This window comes from Carcharodon carcharias, chromosome 8 (genome assembly GCF_017639515.1).
Source record: "Carcharodon carcharias isolate sCarCar2 chromosome 8, sCarCar2.pri, whole genome shotgun sequence".
NCBI lineage: Eukaryota > Metazoa > Chordata > Chondrichthyes > Lamniformes > Lamnidae > Carcharodon > Carcharodon carcharias.
The window spans coordinates 56,652,417-56,672,074 of NC_054474.1; the positions used below are offsets into that span (position 1 = coordinate 56,652,417).

A 19,658-nucleotide genomic window follows, 5' to 3' on the forward strand; every position below is an offset into this window, starting at 1 on the left:
TCTAGTTTCAATACCATCGTCATCATGCCCCTGTGACAGTTGTCTACTCTCTCTCATTATCCTCCTTGATTTCTCTGCAGTATTTGGCATATTTTACCACACAGTCATCCTCCTATTGCCTCTCCTTTATTATCTCAATGGGTCTGCTCTTGCTTGGTACCAGTCTTACCTAGCCAGTGACAAAGCACCTCCAGCTATCGTTGCTCTTTCCACTACTGCACTGTTGCCTCTGGAATCATCGAAGGACCCATCCTGCCCTACTTCTCTTTCTCATTTACTCATCTACATGCTGTCCCTTGGTGACATCATCTAAAGTTATGAGGTCAGATTCCACTTGTATTGAGATAACACCCAGTTGCAAACTGCCACCCCCACTCCCTATCTCCTTAACACCCCACTACTCTCAAATTCCTGGTCAGAAATATAGCCTTCGATTATCCATAACTTCGTCTAGCTAAATATTGGCCAGAATTTTCCCTGATGTATGTGAAAAAGAATTGTTTTTTGCACCGTATCATCTGCTTCCTACCTCGTTATTTATGCAGTCACAGGAAACACACCGTATCGCTGGTGGGTGGCCGTTGAATTGCCTGCCATGCCTTTGTTATGACACAGCAGTTGGTAAAGGCTGTTATTTAATATTCCAGAGGAAAACTTTAAACAACTGTCATAATCTATATTTTCAATTGGTATGTTTGAAATGCAGCTCTAAATTCAGGAATAAGACCATCAGTCCTCAAAAGTTTCATATTAAACTAAATGAGACATTTATTAATTTTAAACAAATTAAACATGTACACATGGCTACAAATTACTACTATCATAATTTTTTAGCAAATTCCCAAACTAATCTCCATTAAGGCAACAATAACCAATAGACTTAACCGGACACCAGGCAAAGCATTTTCACCTTACAAATTCAAAATGAGGTTTCTTTCAATTTGGTCCCTTTACTAACAGTTGTAGGCTTAGAGCTGCTCAGATGCCTCTGCCTTTCACACACAAACTACTCTCAGGTTATACCTGGCCTTTCTCTTTGAATGTAAATTCTCAGCAGGCCCTTTGAACTCCACCTCTTCGAACAATAAAACCCCTTTCATAGTACCAGTTTTATTAGTAATATAAACATTGCTTGGTGCCTCCTAGCTAGTTGCAAGATTTCACTCCCCTTCTTGAATGCTCTATTCAACAAAATGCAAATGTCCTCTACCTTACTGTTTACATCTCAAAATTACTATACATCAAAGCACCCAGACAGCTGGCTTTAATCCAATTAACACACACACAGACTAAACCTCTATTTAAAAAAAAATTCCACTAATGTTATATAAATTAATAGCTTCATGACGCAGTTACCTCACCCATTTCTCATTCCAGGTGCCTTTTCTAAACTGCAGCTGTGCGCAGTTCTCAATGCTTGCAGCCCAGGACTGTTGCAGTGAAGACATCGCCCTGAAAGCCAATAAGAGTTTAGTGACCCATCACTGGAAGGCCTTTTGGAGGCCCTCCACGATGTCCTCTACCCCTGCTTTAGCCGCAGGAAGTTCAGCAATCTTACCACTCAGGCTTAGGAGGGAGTGGCAGTGGTGGTCAGTGCCAATGCTGCAAAGAAGAGGTTGGCCATCCAGTGCTGAAAGAGGATGAATGATCTCATCTGTGCCTCCAGGGTAAGGCAACCAACTCATCACTCTTAACTCTCACACTCAGTAAAGTGGTCATCAGCAGTGCTATCAAGCGGCACTTGCTTAGCAATAGCCTGCTCAGTGATGCTCAGTTTGGGTTCCGCCTGGGCCACTCAGCTCTTGACCTCACTACAGCCTTGGTTCAAACATGGGCAAAAGAGCTGGACTCCAGAGGTGAGGTGAGAGCAACTGACCTTGACATCAAGGCAGCATTTAAGCAAGTTGGCGTCAAGGAGCCCTGGCAAAACTGGAATCAATGAGTATCATGGGGGAAACTATCCGCTGGTTGGAGCAATACCTAGCACAAAGGAAGAGGGTTGTGATTGTTGAAGGTCAATCATCTCAGTTCCAGGACATCATTGCAGGAGTTCCTCAGGGTAGTGTCCTAGAACCAACCATCTTCAGCTGCTTCATCAATGACCTTCCTCCCATCATAAGGTCAGAGATAGGGATGATTGCACAATGTTCAGCACCATTTGTGACTCCTAATGTATTGAAGCAGTCCATATCCAAATGCAGCGGGACCGGGCAATATGCAGACTTGGGCTGACAAGTGGCAAGTAACACTTGCACCACACAAGTGTCAGGCAATGACCACCTCCAACAAGAGAGAATCCAACCATCACCCCTTGATGTTCAATGGCATCACCATCACTGAATCCCCCACTATCAACATCCTGGGGGTTACCATTGACCAGAACTGAACTGGACTATCCATATAAATACTGTGGCTACAAGAGCAGGTCAGAGGCTGGAAATCCTGCAGTGAGTAACTCCCCTTCTGACTCCCCAAAGGCTGTTTACCATCTACAAGGCACAAGTCATGAGTGCAATGGAATACTCACTGGTTGCCTGAACGAGTGCAGGAAAAAGCAACCTGCTTAATTGGCACCCCATCTACAAATATTCGCTCCACCACTGATGCACAGTAGCAGCAATCTGTGCCATTCACAAAATGCACTGCAGGGACTCACCAAGCCTCCTTAGACAGCACCTTCCAAACCCAGGACCACTACCGTCTGGAAGGACAAGGGCAGCAGACACATGGGAACACCACCACATAGAAGTTCCCCTCATGCCACTCATCATCCTAACTTGGAAATATATCGCTGTTCCTTCACTGCTGTTGGGTCAAAATCCTGGAATTCCCTCCCTAACAGCACTTTGGGTGTACCTACACCACAAGGACTGCAGTGGTTCAAGAAGGTAGCTCATCACCACTTCTCAAGGACAATTTGGAATGGGCAATAAATGCTGGCCCAGCCAGCAACACCCACATCCTATGAATGAATTTTTAAAAAACTCACAAAGCCATCACACACTCTCTGGCAACTCACTCACTCTCAGCTCATGGAACGTCACCACTCACTCTCTCACACACATCCTCACATCTTCATCTGGTGTCATCTCCTCTGGAGACTGCCCTGCCTCCTCAACCCTCCCTTTCTTGAGTCCATTGCACAAATCAACATGTGCCGCCACACAAACCCCACTTCCCCAAGCGAGCGCTAGCCCTGCAATCATTGAAAATCCACCACCGCCTTAACTCTGGCCTGGTAGGTAGAGGCCTGCCCATGAACCCTCTAAAAGTGATGTGGTACTGCCTGCGAAGCCTGGCGCTGATATCTGTGAGTGCTGCCCAGAGCAAGGTAGGCAAACAAACCTTGAAATCCCAAGCAAGGTGTAAGTCGCTTATGCACCATTGTGCAACACGTCAGTGTGAGCTCATAATCCACTGTGGGGGGATGATTTCGCTGAGCTGGGCTTATAATGAAATACTAAATTATTGAAATTAGGTTCCCAATATGCTGCAGCAGGAAATGTGACCCGCCATTGACGGGTGGAGCAGATGATCGCAAACTGGTTTTATGATGACATGAAACCAATTTTGGTGATCTCCCAATATTTTCTGCTCCCACCCGCTATGATGCCTGGCTATTGTCTTTAAACTGTAGCACAAACACTGGACCCTTATCAGTGATTGCTCATCCAACTCTGGCCACTGCTTCGGGCTGAACAAGACTATTCACAAGTTGAGTGTTCAACCTCATCTCATCTCTCCAAATACTTTCACTTCCTTATATACCATATTTGTATTTCTACTTTTGCTCATCTGCCAATGAAATCATCATTCATATCTTCATTAACTCCAGTCTAGAATATTTCAGTGCTTTCCTGGTTAACCTTCCATTCTGCACACAACATAAATTGTAGCATATCCAATACTCCACAGGCTGTATCCTATCGAAAACCAAGTCATTCTCTTCCATTTCTTCCCTCCACATTGACCGACTTTGACTCCTATTCCCTAACTCTAAACTTAAAATTCTCATCCTTGCATTTCAAGCCCTCAATGGCTATGCATCTCTCTACCTATGTTGCCTCCTCCAGCCATACAACTCATACTCTCTGATCCTCAGAGCCCATGCTCTTGTGTGTCCTCCCTGCCTTCACTCCACCATTGGCAATTGTACTCTCAACAGCCTAGGTCCCATCCTCTGAAATTCAGTTTGTAAGCCACTTTACTCTTCCTCTCCCCTTCCCTACTAATAATATACTCCTCAAAATCACCACTTTACCCCTAATTCCTCTTCCTATGTCTCAGCATCCTTTTTCTTCAGCCTTCATTGGGATGTTGGCCTTTGTTAATGGCACAAAATAAATGTGATTGCTGTTTGTTGTTGATTAATGGAAAATTTATTTCTTTTTCAGCCTGTGACCTTGTGTCACAAGGGATTTTGGCTCTAGTTAGCTCCACTAGCTGTGCACCTTCAGCTTCACTCCAGTCCTTTGCAGATGGAATGCATATTCCTCACCTCTACATTCAGCGCACACCAGCTGGAACTCCACGTTCTCAATGTTCTATTGCAAAGAATACAAGAAACAGTGATTACACGCTTTCTGTCCGTCCTCCTGATTACTTCAATGAAGTCATACTTAAAGTAATCACAGAATTTTCCTGGCAGAAGTTCATGATCTTCTATGACGATGCATATGGTAATAACATAGCCTGGATTTCCTTTTAATTGTCAAGTACTGTACAAATAACTGTTCTAGTTCTTATGTCTTCAATAGAGTGCAAAACTCATTTTATTAATTAAAAAGATTTGATCGATATGAACAAAATCAAAATGGCCATGTCATGCTTTCCATGTGTAGAAAACAGTATTCATGTGTTAATACCATTGTACTGAAAGTGAATCTAAACCCAACAGTTCAAATAATTTGTGCCATCACATATTTAGAACATGGCCGTGTCTAAGAAAAAGGGTAAAATAAATGAAAAATACAGCTTGTCAATTTGCAGTAAGAACTGGCATCGATCTATGAATTTGTCCCTTTCCAGCATCTGCGGTACAGAAATTCTGTGATTTGTATAAGCAATGAAGGATAACATTAGGTCAGGAGTTGTATAATGGATAGAGGTGGGAGTTGCAACAACTGGTAATACAGCACTAAAGATGCATAACATGCCAATACAGGCTTTAAAATGCTTTAACTTCCCACTGCTTCACTTGTATCAGATTGTACTTCTGCATTCAGCATCTGGTTTTACCATTTGCTGCATTCAGTGTGGACAAATTAATTACAGGCCAAGGAGTATTATTCCATAATAATGCGAGATACCCAACATTTGATAAAAGGGAAGAGATGAAGGAGCTAACCTGATTTGTTTTGATGATCCTTTGCTTATTCTTGAAGTATACTTTTCTTTCCTGGTGGTTGAAAGCAAGCTTTTAGTAAGTGGTTATTTGGCAATCACAATTACCCAGCTAGTTATCGCTTCCCAAGTTTCTTTCTGGGAGTTTTATTTCTTTTGGGTGCTCCCTTTAGCATCTGGTTAATATGTTGGCATCAAATTTCTGTCTGTGCTATTTTAATGCACTTGCTAGCTAATTTGTTTTAAATGTGTTAACAACTGCAATTACATAGCAGAGGCTGCAATTTAGCACAAACATGCTAACCGATGCACTAAGTAGCTCAGAGAGAAAACTAAATCCCCTATTGTTCAGATTCTTGAGTGGAGAAAGTGCTTGTGAGTTGATTTTTGCTGCCAGTATCTGCTGCACATGAAATTTACCATAATTTTGTTTTGTAGTCTTAGCTTTCAAATTGCCAGTCAACACATCTGGATATCCAGTCAGGTTGTTTCTTATTGGGAGCACTGTTGCTTGTTAAAGTACTAAATTGTGATTATCACTACTGAGCTTTGATTTGTTGGCTGACATTTTTGGTACCATAATGCTGCCAACATGGAAATTTGAGCGGTGTGTGCACTTATCTCCATTAAGAACACCTACAGACAGCATCATCTCTGTCGTCACTAGTTTTTCTGTTGTTTACATAAATACTTGCTCATAAGTTGATTTAGCATATATATTAACACAAAAAGAATTGAGAATATTTTAATCTAATTAGTTCAGACCACAAGTGGCCACTAAGTCTCTCATTTAAAATTATAAATTTTAGGAAATAAACATTTCTTTTATTTTGACATTTGAACGGTGGATATTTGTAATTATTATGTGCAGCATGGTCATAAAGCAGTTAATTGGATAACTATATACTTTTTCTTACAGCATGCGGTAATCAAAGTGCTGAATTCTCATACTTAATGTTTTGAACATTTGAACAGATATTCGTGGGATTCAAGAATTCTTGGGCCAAGCTGGTCAACAGGGAATAGAGGTTTCACTACAAAAGGTTGAGGCCAGCATAAGCAGCATGTTCACAGGCCTTTTCTCTACACTTGGGTTTGATGAGCTGAGCCGTTTCCGAGACATGCTTCGAAGAGCCTTACTTTTTCTTAACCCACGCACAGCAAAGACCTTCATTAGTGAGGTAACAAATTTCATATCTTTGATGATATACGTACAAGAATCTGAAACAGAAATGCAAAACTCTGGAAACAAAAGCACAAGCAGGCGCATGAGCATCCCCAGAAGGAAAAAAATAGTAAAACCTGAGAAATGACGAGTACTGGTCCGAACTGGTAATGTGTACCTTAAAACTCCAGTTCTGACCAGTACCAGTCATTTCCCAAGTTTTATTGTTTTTTCCTGCAACTTATATCTATATAATGCCTTTAAAATAATGAACATCGCGAGGTGCTTCACTGGAGCATTATTAAACAACATATGACACCGAGCCACATAAGGAAATATTAGGCCGGATGACCAAAAACTTGGTCCAAGAGATAGGTTTTTCTCCTTTAAGACACTCCTTAAAACAAGGCAGAGAGTCAGAGAGGTATAGGAGGATATGCCACTGATCTAGGACCTAGGCAGCTTAAGGCATGGCCCCCAATTGACAGAGTAACTAAAAGCAGGGAAGCAAGAGGTAAGAATTAGAGGAGTGTAGATATCTCAGAGGGTTGTGGGGCTGGAGGAAGTTACAAAGATAGGGAGGGATGAGGCCACAAGAGATATGAAAACAAGGACAACATGTTAAAATCAAGACATTGTTTGGCCAGGAGCCAATGTAGGTCAGCAAGCACAGGAATGGCGTGGGAACGGGACTTACTGTGGGTTAAGACATAGACAGTAATGTTTTGGATAACTTCAAGTTTAGGAAGGGTAGAATGTGGATGGTTAATTAGGAGTACATTAGACTTGTCATGTCTAGAGGTAACAGGCATGAATGAGGGTTTCAGCAGCAGATGAGCTGAAACGGGCAACGTCAGGCAATGTTTCGGAGGTGGAAATAGGTGGTTTTAATGATGGCATAAATATAAGGTCAGAAGCCCAATTTAAAATTGTATTCAGCCAGAATGGGCTGGGAACACAGTGGGTAAGCTCCACTCTTCATTTTAACTGCCCTGCATCCATGTTTTTTGTCAGGCAGGTGGTGTTAAAATCTACTGCAAAATATTAACACAGCAAATTTAGTGAAGCTAAGTTCATGTTGACCACTTAAAGAAGCATGTATGCAGAGAGAGGCACATAAGGTGCTGAGGAGAGCATGTAACTACAGACTGTGGATGCAGCATTTTTGTGGTCATCAGGAAAAAATGTGACAAGCGTGATTTTGTAACTAAATTCACCATTCCATGTGTTCAGCCGGTCTGCCAATAAGCTTCATTATTTAGTAAGGATATTTCAGCTGGCAGCAATAAATATTTCCAATGCTACCAAACTCACAAAAAAAAAATATAATCAGGCTCAGACTGAAAACATTAAAGACAGGAATGTTATTTGTTCTTTAATGTTTTAGTAAATGGCCTAATGTTTTCAAGTGGTCAGTAATAGTAACTCTAATTACAATTCATGCAGGGAGACCTGCACTTGTATTAACAGATCTGGTCTGCACTAGTTCCACAAATAGTGATACATCTGCAGTGTTTGCAAGTAGGCAGTGGAAATGGTACAGTAATATATGTTTAGGTAGTAGTAGCTGTGAATTCAGATTTGTCTGTTACTGTAAAAAGTGTTCGCACAATGTAAATTATAATCCACATTTGCTTCAAATTTCATGTTAAACTTACATCCTGTATGTTGCTGTTTCTCATGCCATATATATTCCATAAATGCCTACTGTAAATCATTATAGTAAATGGTATATTCAAGCATGTGAACAGAATGAGAAAAAAAAATTATGATGTTTCCAAAGAGGCCCATGTCAAATGCAGCCAGCTTCATGAGATTTTTCAGTTTGTATTGAACAAAATTGACTATTCAAACCACGTGAGATGTTTTAATTTGCCTTTAGATTACTGTGTCTGGCAACAAAAACATCCCATCTTTGAATATCAATACTCAAGAATTCAGACTAATTATGTAGGCATTAAGACTATTGCTTGAGACTATGATAAATTTGATGTATTCTTCTCAAGATTTAATTTTGGTGTCTGTCCCTTTAAAATTCACTCATTGTGCATGGTTGGTTAGAATTTCTGCTTTGGGTGGTCATGACAAATTGCAGCCGAAATTGCACCCAGTTTGTAGAGTCTTTTTTCTCTGAGTTTTGCTCAATCTTATTTGCATAGCTTCAAATGCAAAATCTGTCTTTAACTAGTGCAATTGAGCACAATTTTCAAACTTGCTTTTTTCTAAGTATTGCTTGAGGAAGAAACCTCCTTTATATATTTAAAAGTGGTAACTTGGTAAAATTTGATTAAATCAGCTGAGAATAAGTTTTCCCCCAAATAATATTTTAATCAGTGGCAATCTATAAATTCTGAGTAAACTAAATTTAAATTCCCTTCTAAAAATATATATAAATCTATGTTCTATTATGTTAGAGTGCATTAGTTACTTTCTTACTAAATAAAAATGAAAATCAGATTTAAAAGCTTTTGCAACATATCCCTGTAGTGTTTTTGTGCCCACAAGAACCGACTTAATGTTTAAAGCCTCCTTGAGTGTTTGCAAATAAACTCAATTAGCAGAAATTTCCCGTGGTTTTTAATTGACCCTGGGGACATGACCAACTTCATAGGCAGGACCTGCTTCCAGTGCAATGTTTTTTTAAAACTAATACAAAAGATCATAGAAACACGAGTTGCGCTGAATGTAAATTGAATTAAATTACCATGATTTCTTCTGCAGGTTCTTCCACTTTCAGCCAAATTGTGCCGAAGAGCCAGCACATTTGATTGGAAACTCCAGGCTATTGCGTTTAACTGAAACCAAGCCTATTCTGATAATAACACTGCAGAATTTTTTTATTATTGCCTTCCTTCAGTTTAAGAAAGAATGAAACACATAGACTTGTTGATGGATACAAATTGTACGTGGTCAAAAATCATTGAAGTCCCATTAACCATTTTCCCAGGATATAAAAAAGACTTCTATTCAATTCAAGGAGTGTTTAAATACCATGAGATCTGCAATTAGGAATTTCCATGAAAGGAATGAGTTTGAAATCTCAGGGGTAGGTAGGAAAGTGGAGTTGAGGCCATAATCAGATCATCCATGATCTTATTGAATGGTGGAGCAGACTTGAGGGGCCGAATGGCTTACTCCTGCTCCCAATTTATATGTTTGAAATCTCAGATAAGCAAAGAGGCTATATGAAGATCTCAAAAAAGACAGGTTGGTTTTCCTGAAAGATAGGGAATACAGTATGTGTATTTAAAGATCATAAGGCATAGGAACAGAAATAGGCCATTCGGCCAATCGAGTCTACTCCGTCATTCAATGCGATCATGGATGATCTGATAGTCCTCAATTCCACTTCCCTGCCTTTTCCCCTTAACCTTTGATTCCCTTACTGATTAAAAATCTTTTTATCTCAGCCTTGAATATACTTAACGACCCAGCTTCTACAGCCCTCTGCAGTAAAGAATTCGACAGATTGACTACCCTCTGAGAGATGAAATTCCTCCTCATCTGATTTAAATGGGCGACACCTTACTCTGAGATTATGCCCTCTAGTCCTAGACCCTCCCAGAAGGGGAAACAACCTCTCAGCTTCTACACTGTAAAGCCCCTTAAGAATCTTATATGTTTCAATAAGGTCGGCTCTCGTCCTTCTAAACTCCATTGAGTACAGGCCCTACTTACTCAACCTTTCCTCATAAGAAAATCCCTCCATGCCTGGGGTCAACCTAGTGAACCTTCTCTGGACTGCCTCCAATGCCAGTATATCTTTCCTTAGATAAGGGGACCAAAACTGTTCACAGTTTTCTAGGTGTGGTCTAACCAGTGCCTTGTATAGTTTTAGCAAGACATCCCTATTTTTATAAAAGCAAAACACTGCAGATGCTGGAAATCGGAAACAAAAACAAAAATAGTTGGAAAAACTCAGTAGGTCTGACAGCATCTGCGGAGAGGAATACAGTTAACGTTTCTAGTCCATATGACTCTTCATCAGAACTCTTGGGTCATATGGACTCGAAACATTAACTGTCTTCCTCTCCGCAGATGCTGCCAGACCTGCTGAGTTTTTCTAGTTATTTTTGTTTTTGATCCCCATTTTTATACTCCATTCCCTTTGAAAGAAAGGCCAACATTCCATTTGCCTTCACTATACCTGCTGGACTTGTATGTTAGCTTTTTGAGATTCATGCACGAGGACTCCCAAATCCCTCTATGCTGTAGCTTTCTGTAGTCTTTCTCCATTTAAATTATATTTAGCTCTATTCTTCGTGCCAAAATGCATAACCTCACATTTTCCCACATCTTAACCTGTCTATATCCCTTTGTAGACTCTTTGTGTCATCCTCACCACTTGCCTTCCCAACTATTTTTGTGTCATCTGCAAAATTGGAAATAGCACATTTGTTTCTCTCATCTAAGTCATTGATATGTAGGACAGAAATTCACGCTTGCCAGGCAGGCTTGGCGGGGCAGAAGGGAAGCTGACACTGCCCACAATCGAGGCGATTTCACGCTGGCGAGCAAATAAAGGCCCACCTAGTGTGAAATGTGAGCCGCAGCGCTGCCTGCGCGGGCAGGGGGTGGAGGGAGAGTGAGTGAGGTGAGCGCAAACTTCGTGCATGTGCACAAGTGCGCGCTTGATAATCTCCCTGAGGCACAGAGTTGCCTCAGGGAGAGGAAGAGTTAAAAAAAAAATAAAGAAATTAAAAATGTTATAAAACATGTCCCCTCATATGATTCTGACAATTGAGCATGGACATGTTATTAATTAAATTTCAAATTTTTAATTTTATTTTTATTTGCTTTAGGAAACCTCATCCCACCCGTGAATGAAGTTTCCTAAAAAGTGCAAAGGTCGCATGGCTTTGTCGCCTGCCCACCAACCGTAAGGTTGGACGGGCAGCGAAAAATTCTATTTAATTGATCCTTTAATGGCCTTAACAGGCCTTTTAATTGTCGGCGGGTACACTGCCAATTCCAGCACGTGCCCACCAAATGAGAAATATCGCGCGACTGGGCGTTGACTTCGGGAATCTTGCCCGACATCAACGTGCATCCTTTTACACTCGAGTGGGTCAGGAGCGGGCCCACCCACCGTGGCCCCAGCACTGACCCCTGTGGCACTCCACTTGTTACAGGTTGCCAACCTGAAAATGCCCCCCCTTATCCCAACTCTCTGTTTTCTATTAGTTATCAAATCCTCTACCCATGCTAAAAACTCCCCCCAACACCATGGGCTCTTATCTTATTAAGTGACCTTATGTGTGGTACCTTATCGAACGCCTTTTGGAAATCCAAATATATTACATCTACTTGTTCCCCTTTATCTATTCTGCTTGCTACCTCCTCAAAGAATTCTAATAAATCTTTTAAGCATGATTTCCCCTTCATGAAGCCACGCTGACTCTGCTTCATTATATTATGCATTTCTAAATGCTCTGCTATTACATCTTGTATAATAGACTCTAGCATTTTCCCAATGACGGATGTTAAGCTAACTGGCCTATAGTGACCTGTTTTTCGTCTCCCTCCCTTTTTGAATAAGGGTGTTATATTGGCAGTTTTCCAATCTTCTGGGACTTTTCCAGAATCTAAGGATTCTTGGAAGATTACTACCAGTGCATCCACCATTTGTGTAGCTTTTCCTTTAATATCCTAGGATGCAACCCATCAGGTCCAGGGAACTTATCGGCCTTCAGCCCCATCAGTTTCCCTCGTACTTTTTCTCTAGTGATAGTTATTATATTTATTTCCTCCTTGCCCCCTTTTGCCCCTTGATTATTTAGTATTTTTGGAATCCAATAGTGTCTTCTGCCGTGAAGACTGATGCAAAGTATTTATTCATATCTACCATATCCTGGTTCCCCATTGTTATTTCCCCAGCCTCATTCTCCAAGGAACTTATGTTCACTTTGGCCTCTCTCTTTTTTTATATTTAAAGATGCTCTTACTGTTCATTTTTATATTACTGGCTAATTTACCCTCAAAGTTTATTTTCCCTCTCTTTATTATTATTTTTGGCCATCTTTTGTTGGTTTTTAAAGCTTTTCCAATCCTCTGGCTTACCACTAATCCTTGTCACATTGTATGTTTTTTCATTCAATCTCATTTTTTAACTTCCTTGGTTAACCATGGTTAGTTTATCCCCTTCCTAGAATTCTTCTTTCTCATTGGGACATATCTTTGTTGTGAGTCATGAGCTATTTTCTTAAACATCTGCCATTGTTCATCAACCATCTTTTCTGTAAAACTCCTTTCCCAGCCCACACCAGCCAACTCTGCCTTCATTCCTTTGAAATTACCCTTATTTAAGTTTAGCACAGTTGTTTCTGACCCAAGTTTTGCACTCTCAAACTGAATGCTAAATTCTACCATGTTATTGTCCCTGTTTCCTAGGGGATCTTTCACTCTGAGATAATTTATTAAACCTGCCTCATTACACATTACCAGATCCAAAATAGCCCCGATCCCTGGTTGGATCCACAACATATTATTCTAGGAAACAGTCCCAAATACACTCTATGAATTCTTGCCTGTGTCTACCACTGCCAATTTGATTTTCTCAATCTGTATGAAGATAAAAGTCACCCGCAATTAACGTACTGCCATTTATACATGCCCTCATTATCTCCTGATTTATTCTCTGTCCGACAGTATAGCTACTGTTAGGGGGCCTAGACTACTCTCACCAATGTCTCCTTCCCCTTGCTATTTCTTACTCCACCCATATGGATTCTACATCTTCTGATCCAAGATCAATTCTTGTTATCGTACTTATTCCATCTCATACTAACAAAGCTACCCAATCACCCTTTCCTTCCTACCTGTCCTTTCGAAAAGTCACAAACCCCTGAATATTTAGTTCCCAATTTTGATCTCCTTGTAACCACATCTCCATAATGGCTTTAAGATCATACCCATTAACCTTTATTTGTGCCGTTAATTAATTTATTTTGTTTCGGATACAATGTGCATTTAAGTATAGATCCATTAATTTTGCCTTTTTACCATGTTTTCCCCTTTAGACCCTATTTGCTGCAGCTTCTTTTTTTTTGTACACTGTGTCCCTGCCTGTCAAACTCTGGGTATCAATACCTAAAAAGCTGCCCTGCAATGCTGCCAAATTCTTTATCTTTGTTAGCCCAAGTACCCCCTCTCCAGAACCCTTCCCCATACTATTTAGTTTAAAGCCCTCTCCAAAGCGCTAGTTATTTGGTTCGCCAGGACAGTAGTCCCAGCACAGTTCAAGTGAAGCCTGTCCCACCGGAACAGCTCCCTTCTACCCCAGTGCTGGTGCCAGCACTGAACTGAAACCCATTCCTCCCACATCAACCTTTGAGCCACGCATTTAACTCCTTGACTTTATTTACCCTTTGCTAGTTTGCCCATGGCTCAGGTAGTAATCCGAGATTATTACCTTGGAGGTTCTGCTTTTTAATTTGGCTCCTAACTCTTCAAATCCTTTCAGCAGAACCTCCTTCCTAGTCCTAGCAACGTCGTTGGTACCAACATAGACGACAACAACTGGATCCCTCCCCTCCCACTCCAAGCTCCTCTCCAGCCTTGAGGAGATGTCCTCAAACCTAGCACCGGGCAGGCAACACAGCCTTCGGGACTCTCACTCATAGCTGCCAAGAACTGTACCTATCCCCCTAATTATACTATCCCCTACTACTACTACTACATTCCTATTTCCTCCCCCTACTTGAATGGCTCCCTGTACCATGGTGCCTTGGTCAGTTCTCTCATCCTCCCTGTAGTTCCCGCTCTCGTCCACAGAACTTGGGAACCTTGTAGCTGTTGGACAGGTGCAGGGGCTGAGGTTCCTCAGACGCCATCCCCTGGGTCCCCGTACCTGCTTCACTTGCAGTCATACCCCCCTCCTCAAGGGCATACTTTCAGTTTTTGAAAGAAGTGACCTACAAAGTTTAAAATATGACAGTATTTTGCAAAAACAATGAATAAGAAAATAATTACATTATGATTTAATAGTTTAATAATTAGAACAGAAACTTCTCAAACAGACATTAAAAAAAGATACAACTCAAAGAACTGAATACTCAAGAGTTCAGACCTGTAATCATTTGGTAAGAGACCAAATTTGAATTATCTAATCTGAGGGGTGTGACCACCTCCAGGAGCAAAGTGTCCAGGTAACTTTACCCCTCCCTGATGTATTGCAATGTCTGCAGCTTGGAGTCCAGCTCCGATGGGGTGGGGCCGGAAAATCCCGGGCATGATTTTATAAAAGATAGTTAAGTTCATGGAATAGGTAAAACTGGAATATTACTTTCATTAAGAGTGCTTTCATTGAAAATTGCACAAAGGGACAATTTACCTTTTCCTAGTTTGTATCTGAGGACTGATATCAGAGAATTCTTTCACAAATCTGGGATTAAGATATGGAATAGGCTTCCAGGAAGATTAGTGGAGGTGAAAACCTGAAAATTTTAAAGAAACAAGTGGATCCTGAAATGGGTGGGGAGAGGAGGTGGAACGGTAGAATCTTTCTGGGTGGGTGACCTAAATGGGACAAATCTACTTTAGTTTCAAGCAAAAAGTTGACAATCTTAAGGATATGATGGTTGGGATTCAATCATGACCATGACTGAAAAACGTGAGAACCAAAATGATCTAGGATAACAAAAGAGGGGAACATCTTGTGTGAGAGGTAAAATGCGCAACAGTGAATTGGCAATCCAGTTTATACTCCATCTGATTTTCTTTTCCATTGAGGTCAGTTAGACTTAGCACTCCTGGGTCAGGAGAAAAAGAAGTATTGTCGTGCTCCTTACCAGAAAATGTACCTGTATCGAGTTTGGATGAGGACAGTGTTGGGCTTTGCTGTGTTATCCTCCCTGTTAGCATACACAGTCTTGGCTTGGTTGACTATGTGAAAAATATTCAGTGGATAAGGTACAAGAGGTTTGAATTATATCTCAGCAAGAGGTAATGTCTTCAGGGATAAGCAAAAGAAAATTAAGGAGAGTAACTATATATGTTAAGAAACATTCATCAAATTTTCTGTAAAACATCAACAAATCACAGCTAAGCCATCTTTTGAAATGTAACATACAAAAGAGAAATAAAGGTCATCATTTTTTTTCCTGATCTTGGAAATCTATTGGTCCCTCTGAAAAGAAGAACCAAACAGATGTCAAACTGGGAAAATATCCAATAGTAATACTAATTATCCTCAGTTGACCTCAGTAGATGTCCATTAGGACTACTTGGCCAAAGGGAATCCCTGAAAAGGGATCATTAGGATTTAAATCGAGGTGGTCCAGTCAGAATCTCTGAATAGAATTGAGGATTAGTCACACTGTAATATAGAAAGCTGCGCAGTGAAAAGAAAATTGTAAACAAATTGGAGAGGTGTATATTAATGGTAGTTATAACTGCAATAGATCTTAATTATCCTTAACATAATGAGGTTGGTAAAATATTTGCAAGGCAAACATGAAGTTATTTTTGGCAGCACTCAGTCAGAATTTTGCTACTTCACCAAAGGCAGAACTAATTCTTGACCTGGTTCCGAGCAATGAAGCAATGCATGTAAGTAATCTAACCTAACCTAAGGGAGAATGTTTGGAATGCGCAATCAGTGTAAGAATAGAAAAGGAATAAGAAAATTCAAAGATAAAAGTATTTCTCAGGTTAAAAAAGCAGATTATAGTAAGATGAGAAAAAGAAACCTTGCCTGGATTAAGTGGAAGGAAAATTGTCAAACAAAACCATAGATTAGCAATACTAAATGTTCGGCCAGCAATTGAAAAGTGTACAAAAAGTATGTTCTAGCAAGGGAAAAACATAAGTGTGTACTTAAGGTGAGTTCCATTGATGAGTAGGGAGATTTCACCAAATTTAAAACCTAAAAAAACTCATGTTTTCTGAATGGGTCAGATCTTTATGACATTGTAATCCAGGTCAAATGGCAAAGAATGTACAGAAAGCAAAAAAAAATGGAGATTAGAAACTACGGATTTGAGATAAAGTTAGCAAAATATATAAAAGAAAACAAAAATTTGTGAGGATAATCAAGGTTGGGGTTATGTTGGTGTTACAAATTCCGGATTGCTGTAGACTTAATCTTCATTTCGGTGATGTCAGTCACACGCATAAGTTGATCCTATTCTACTTGCATGTCAGAGCAGGTTCATTCACTTTGCCAATATCTACTTATGCAATAGCGTAACCCAAGGATGTAACAATAGTACCCCCTTGTGGAGTAATGGGGAATCTGGAGAGACACAGTGTGACAATAAGAAGCAACTATCCAAAAATTATGTTGAGAAAAACCTGGAGAGGCAGAAGAATGTAGGGAGAAGTAAAAAAATTAGGTGAAGCCATAATAACTAGAGAACAATAAAGCTATAACAAAACAACTACATATTGGAATATGCCAATGCATCTGCTAATGCTGTTATGTGCCTTTATTATAAATAAGTAATGTAATGCTTATAAATATTACAAAGTTTACATATAAAGCCAATAAACTGGAATTGCAACAACAAAACTGTCCCTAGGATTTTGGGTATTTTTGACCATGATTATATGTGATAAAAGACAACAAGTACACCTTGAACATATTTATTGGAAGAAATTTTTTATGGTTTAGCATTTCTATTCCAGAACTTAGAATGATTGTTACCATGCTACAGTAATTATGTACTCAATTCTGTCCTCTTGGTCTCTTTTTAAAGCCAGTGATGACAGCAAAATAGAAAATTATAATACCAGGCCGGAGCAGGCACTTGGCAGCAATGGGGAAGGGATCATGGGGCTTGATAGGTCTAGGCTGGGGATCCTATAATTTGGCAGCACTGTGACAAAGGCAAAAAATATATTTAATTTACACCATTCTTTCATCATAAAAGGTTCCAAGATTCCTTACCCTTGTTTTCCCTTTGCACAGAGTTGCCACTAGAATGTTTATTTTCCATTGATGCCTGAGAGCTTTTGGTTTTAATATGAAACTTTTACTTAATAACAATTTCAGTGTTTTAGTTTAATTCCAGTTTACTAAAAATAATACAGCATGAGGAAAGATTTAAGAAAATAACCATAAAATACTTCATTAGTAATAATTATTCTGAAGTATCTTTTTTATAAAGGATTCTTAAGCTCCTTAAGAAAAAGCTCTGGTCTTTAAGCCCCTTTTTCTCACCTATTGGCTAGTTCTTTGAATTAAGTAATTGATAAACGTGAACTTTATCTGAAAAGTATGCTCCATATTCTTTTCAAATCATTTGGAAAACTGAAAAACAAAAATCTAATTCTTTTGCACCATAAGGAGATATGGCCTCCCATTTGCAGTGAAAAGCCTATGACGTATGTGGGAAATCGCACACACTGCACGTGCTGCGTCTCCTTTTAGTTGATAGAGTGACCAGTCTTCATAACAAAATGTAAAGTTCATGTCAAAGCTTTTGGCAGAAGTTGAAAGTTGCAAGTAAAACATTTTTATAGTATTTGGAGACTAAATACACTTTATTGTTTTGAGTATGCATGCTATTGTGAAATGTTATTTTTAATGTTTTCTTATGCTGTATCTCTTATTTCGATACTCTTTCTGAAGAACACATGAAACATTTTAAACAAGTTTTTGAAGTTATTTGTTTGGAACATTTGGCTCACTTGTAATAAATTGGCTATGACTTACATATTATAGTCACAGTTGCTGAATTTAAGTAATCATTCAGGTGAAACTAATTGAATTGGGAGAGATTTAATAATTGTGACACTGAAATCTTCTGGAGTTAAAGTGTGATGCCATCATGTATGGGAGTGTAGTAATTATGGTGTAAAGACTATTAACCCAGAAGTTGAGCTCAAAATCTATATGACAATTATAAAACTGAATTAAACAAATCTGGTAGTTATGTGCAAGCACCAAGAAATTAGCCATTAAAGCTGCTGGATCAGTAAAGCCTTACTGGTTCAATAATGTCCTTGGGGAAGAGAACCTACTACCCTTACATAGTCCGAATGATAAGTGCCAGAGCATAGTAAGAGTCACAGCTTAACAAGCCACTCAGTTGTAAAAGGTTGACTCCAGACCCATGAAACCTCATTGCTTCAGGTCATACAAGGCTAAAGAAACTTCCTGCTGATTTCTATTTACTGCTCCCTTAGTTGAATCAGTACTCCATTGTGTTGAACAGAAAGGAAGCAAGAATGTGCAAGGTATTCAAGGTGGAGCACTTTGATTTCTACCACCAGGCAATGCATGAATGTCAGCCAATGTGGTACAATGTCCTCGCCAAACCACGTCACAGAACATTTGTTCTAACTGCATAGAAAGAAGTGTTAACTTAATTCAACCACAGCACAGGAATGCCTGTGCACTTATCAACAACAATGGAAAACTGCAGCCAGGGTTACACAAGATAAAACTGATGGATCACAGGAAATCTCTATAGCCCTACTACATTCAGAGCAAAATGATGGTGGGAAAACAGCCAAATAAGAGAACATTTTATTTATATTTCCATACCAGCTATGCTAGAGTCTATATCACAAATGCAACAGAGAAAGCTGACCTGTTCACAATAACTTCAGCAAAAAGTGCTGAGTGGATGATTCTACTCAACCTCCTTTGAGGTCCCCATGATTATAAATGCTCATGTCTATCCAATTTAATTCATTACAGATGGAGTTAGAAAGCAGCTGAGTGCACGGGTTATAGCAAAAACAGTGAACCCTGAAAACATATCAGCCAGAGAACTAGCTGGCTCCCTGGTGATACTGCCATTATCCAACAATGTGGAAATTTTTCCATGTATGTCTTATTAGTTAAAATGGACAAAATGTCACCTGGCCAATTACTGCCCCATCTGTTTCCTCCCAATTATTTAAAAAGTAGTGGAAAGAGTCATCTATGGTGCCATCAAGTGACAATAACCCTACTCTTTGATAGTCAGTTTGGGTTCACCAGTGCCACTTGACTCCAAACCACATCACATCCTTAATTCAGTAATGGATGTGAAAGCTGAATTGTGAGAGTAGCTGCATTCAACACCAAGCTAACATTCAACTGAATACGGCATCAAAGAGCCCTAGCAAATCTAAAATTACTGGTTGTCAGGAGAATAAACCTCGAGTCACTGGGATCACATCGACACAAATATTGTGATATGTACCAGATTCTGCAGGG

General features: G+C 39.8%; 1 protein-coding gene across 1 annotated transcript in view; it reads left to right on the forward strand.

Moving 5' to 3' along the window:
- The window catches only part of LOC121281438 (glutamate receptor ionotropic, delta-2-like), a 448,441-nt gene that overhangs the window by 202,503 nt on the left and 226,280 nt on the right, over nucleotides 1-19,658 (forward strand). The window contains exons 3-4 of the mRNA XM_041194383.1: nucleotides 4,395-4,679; nucleotides 6,319-6,524. Of these exons, the coding sequence (XP_041050317.1) occupies nucleotides 4,395-4,679; nucleotides 6,319-6,524 (491 nt within the window). The remainder of the gene's footprint in view (nucleotides 1-4,394; nucleotides 4,680-6,318; nucleotides 6,525-19,658) is intronic.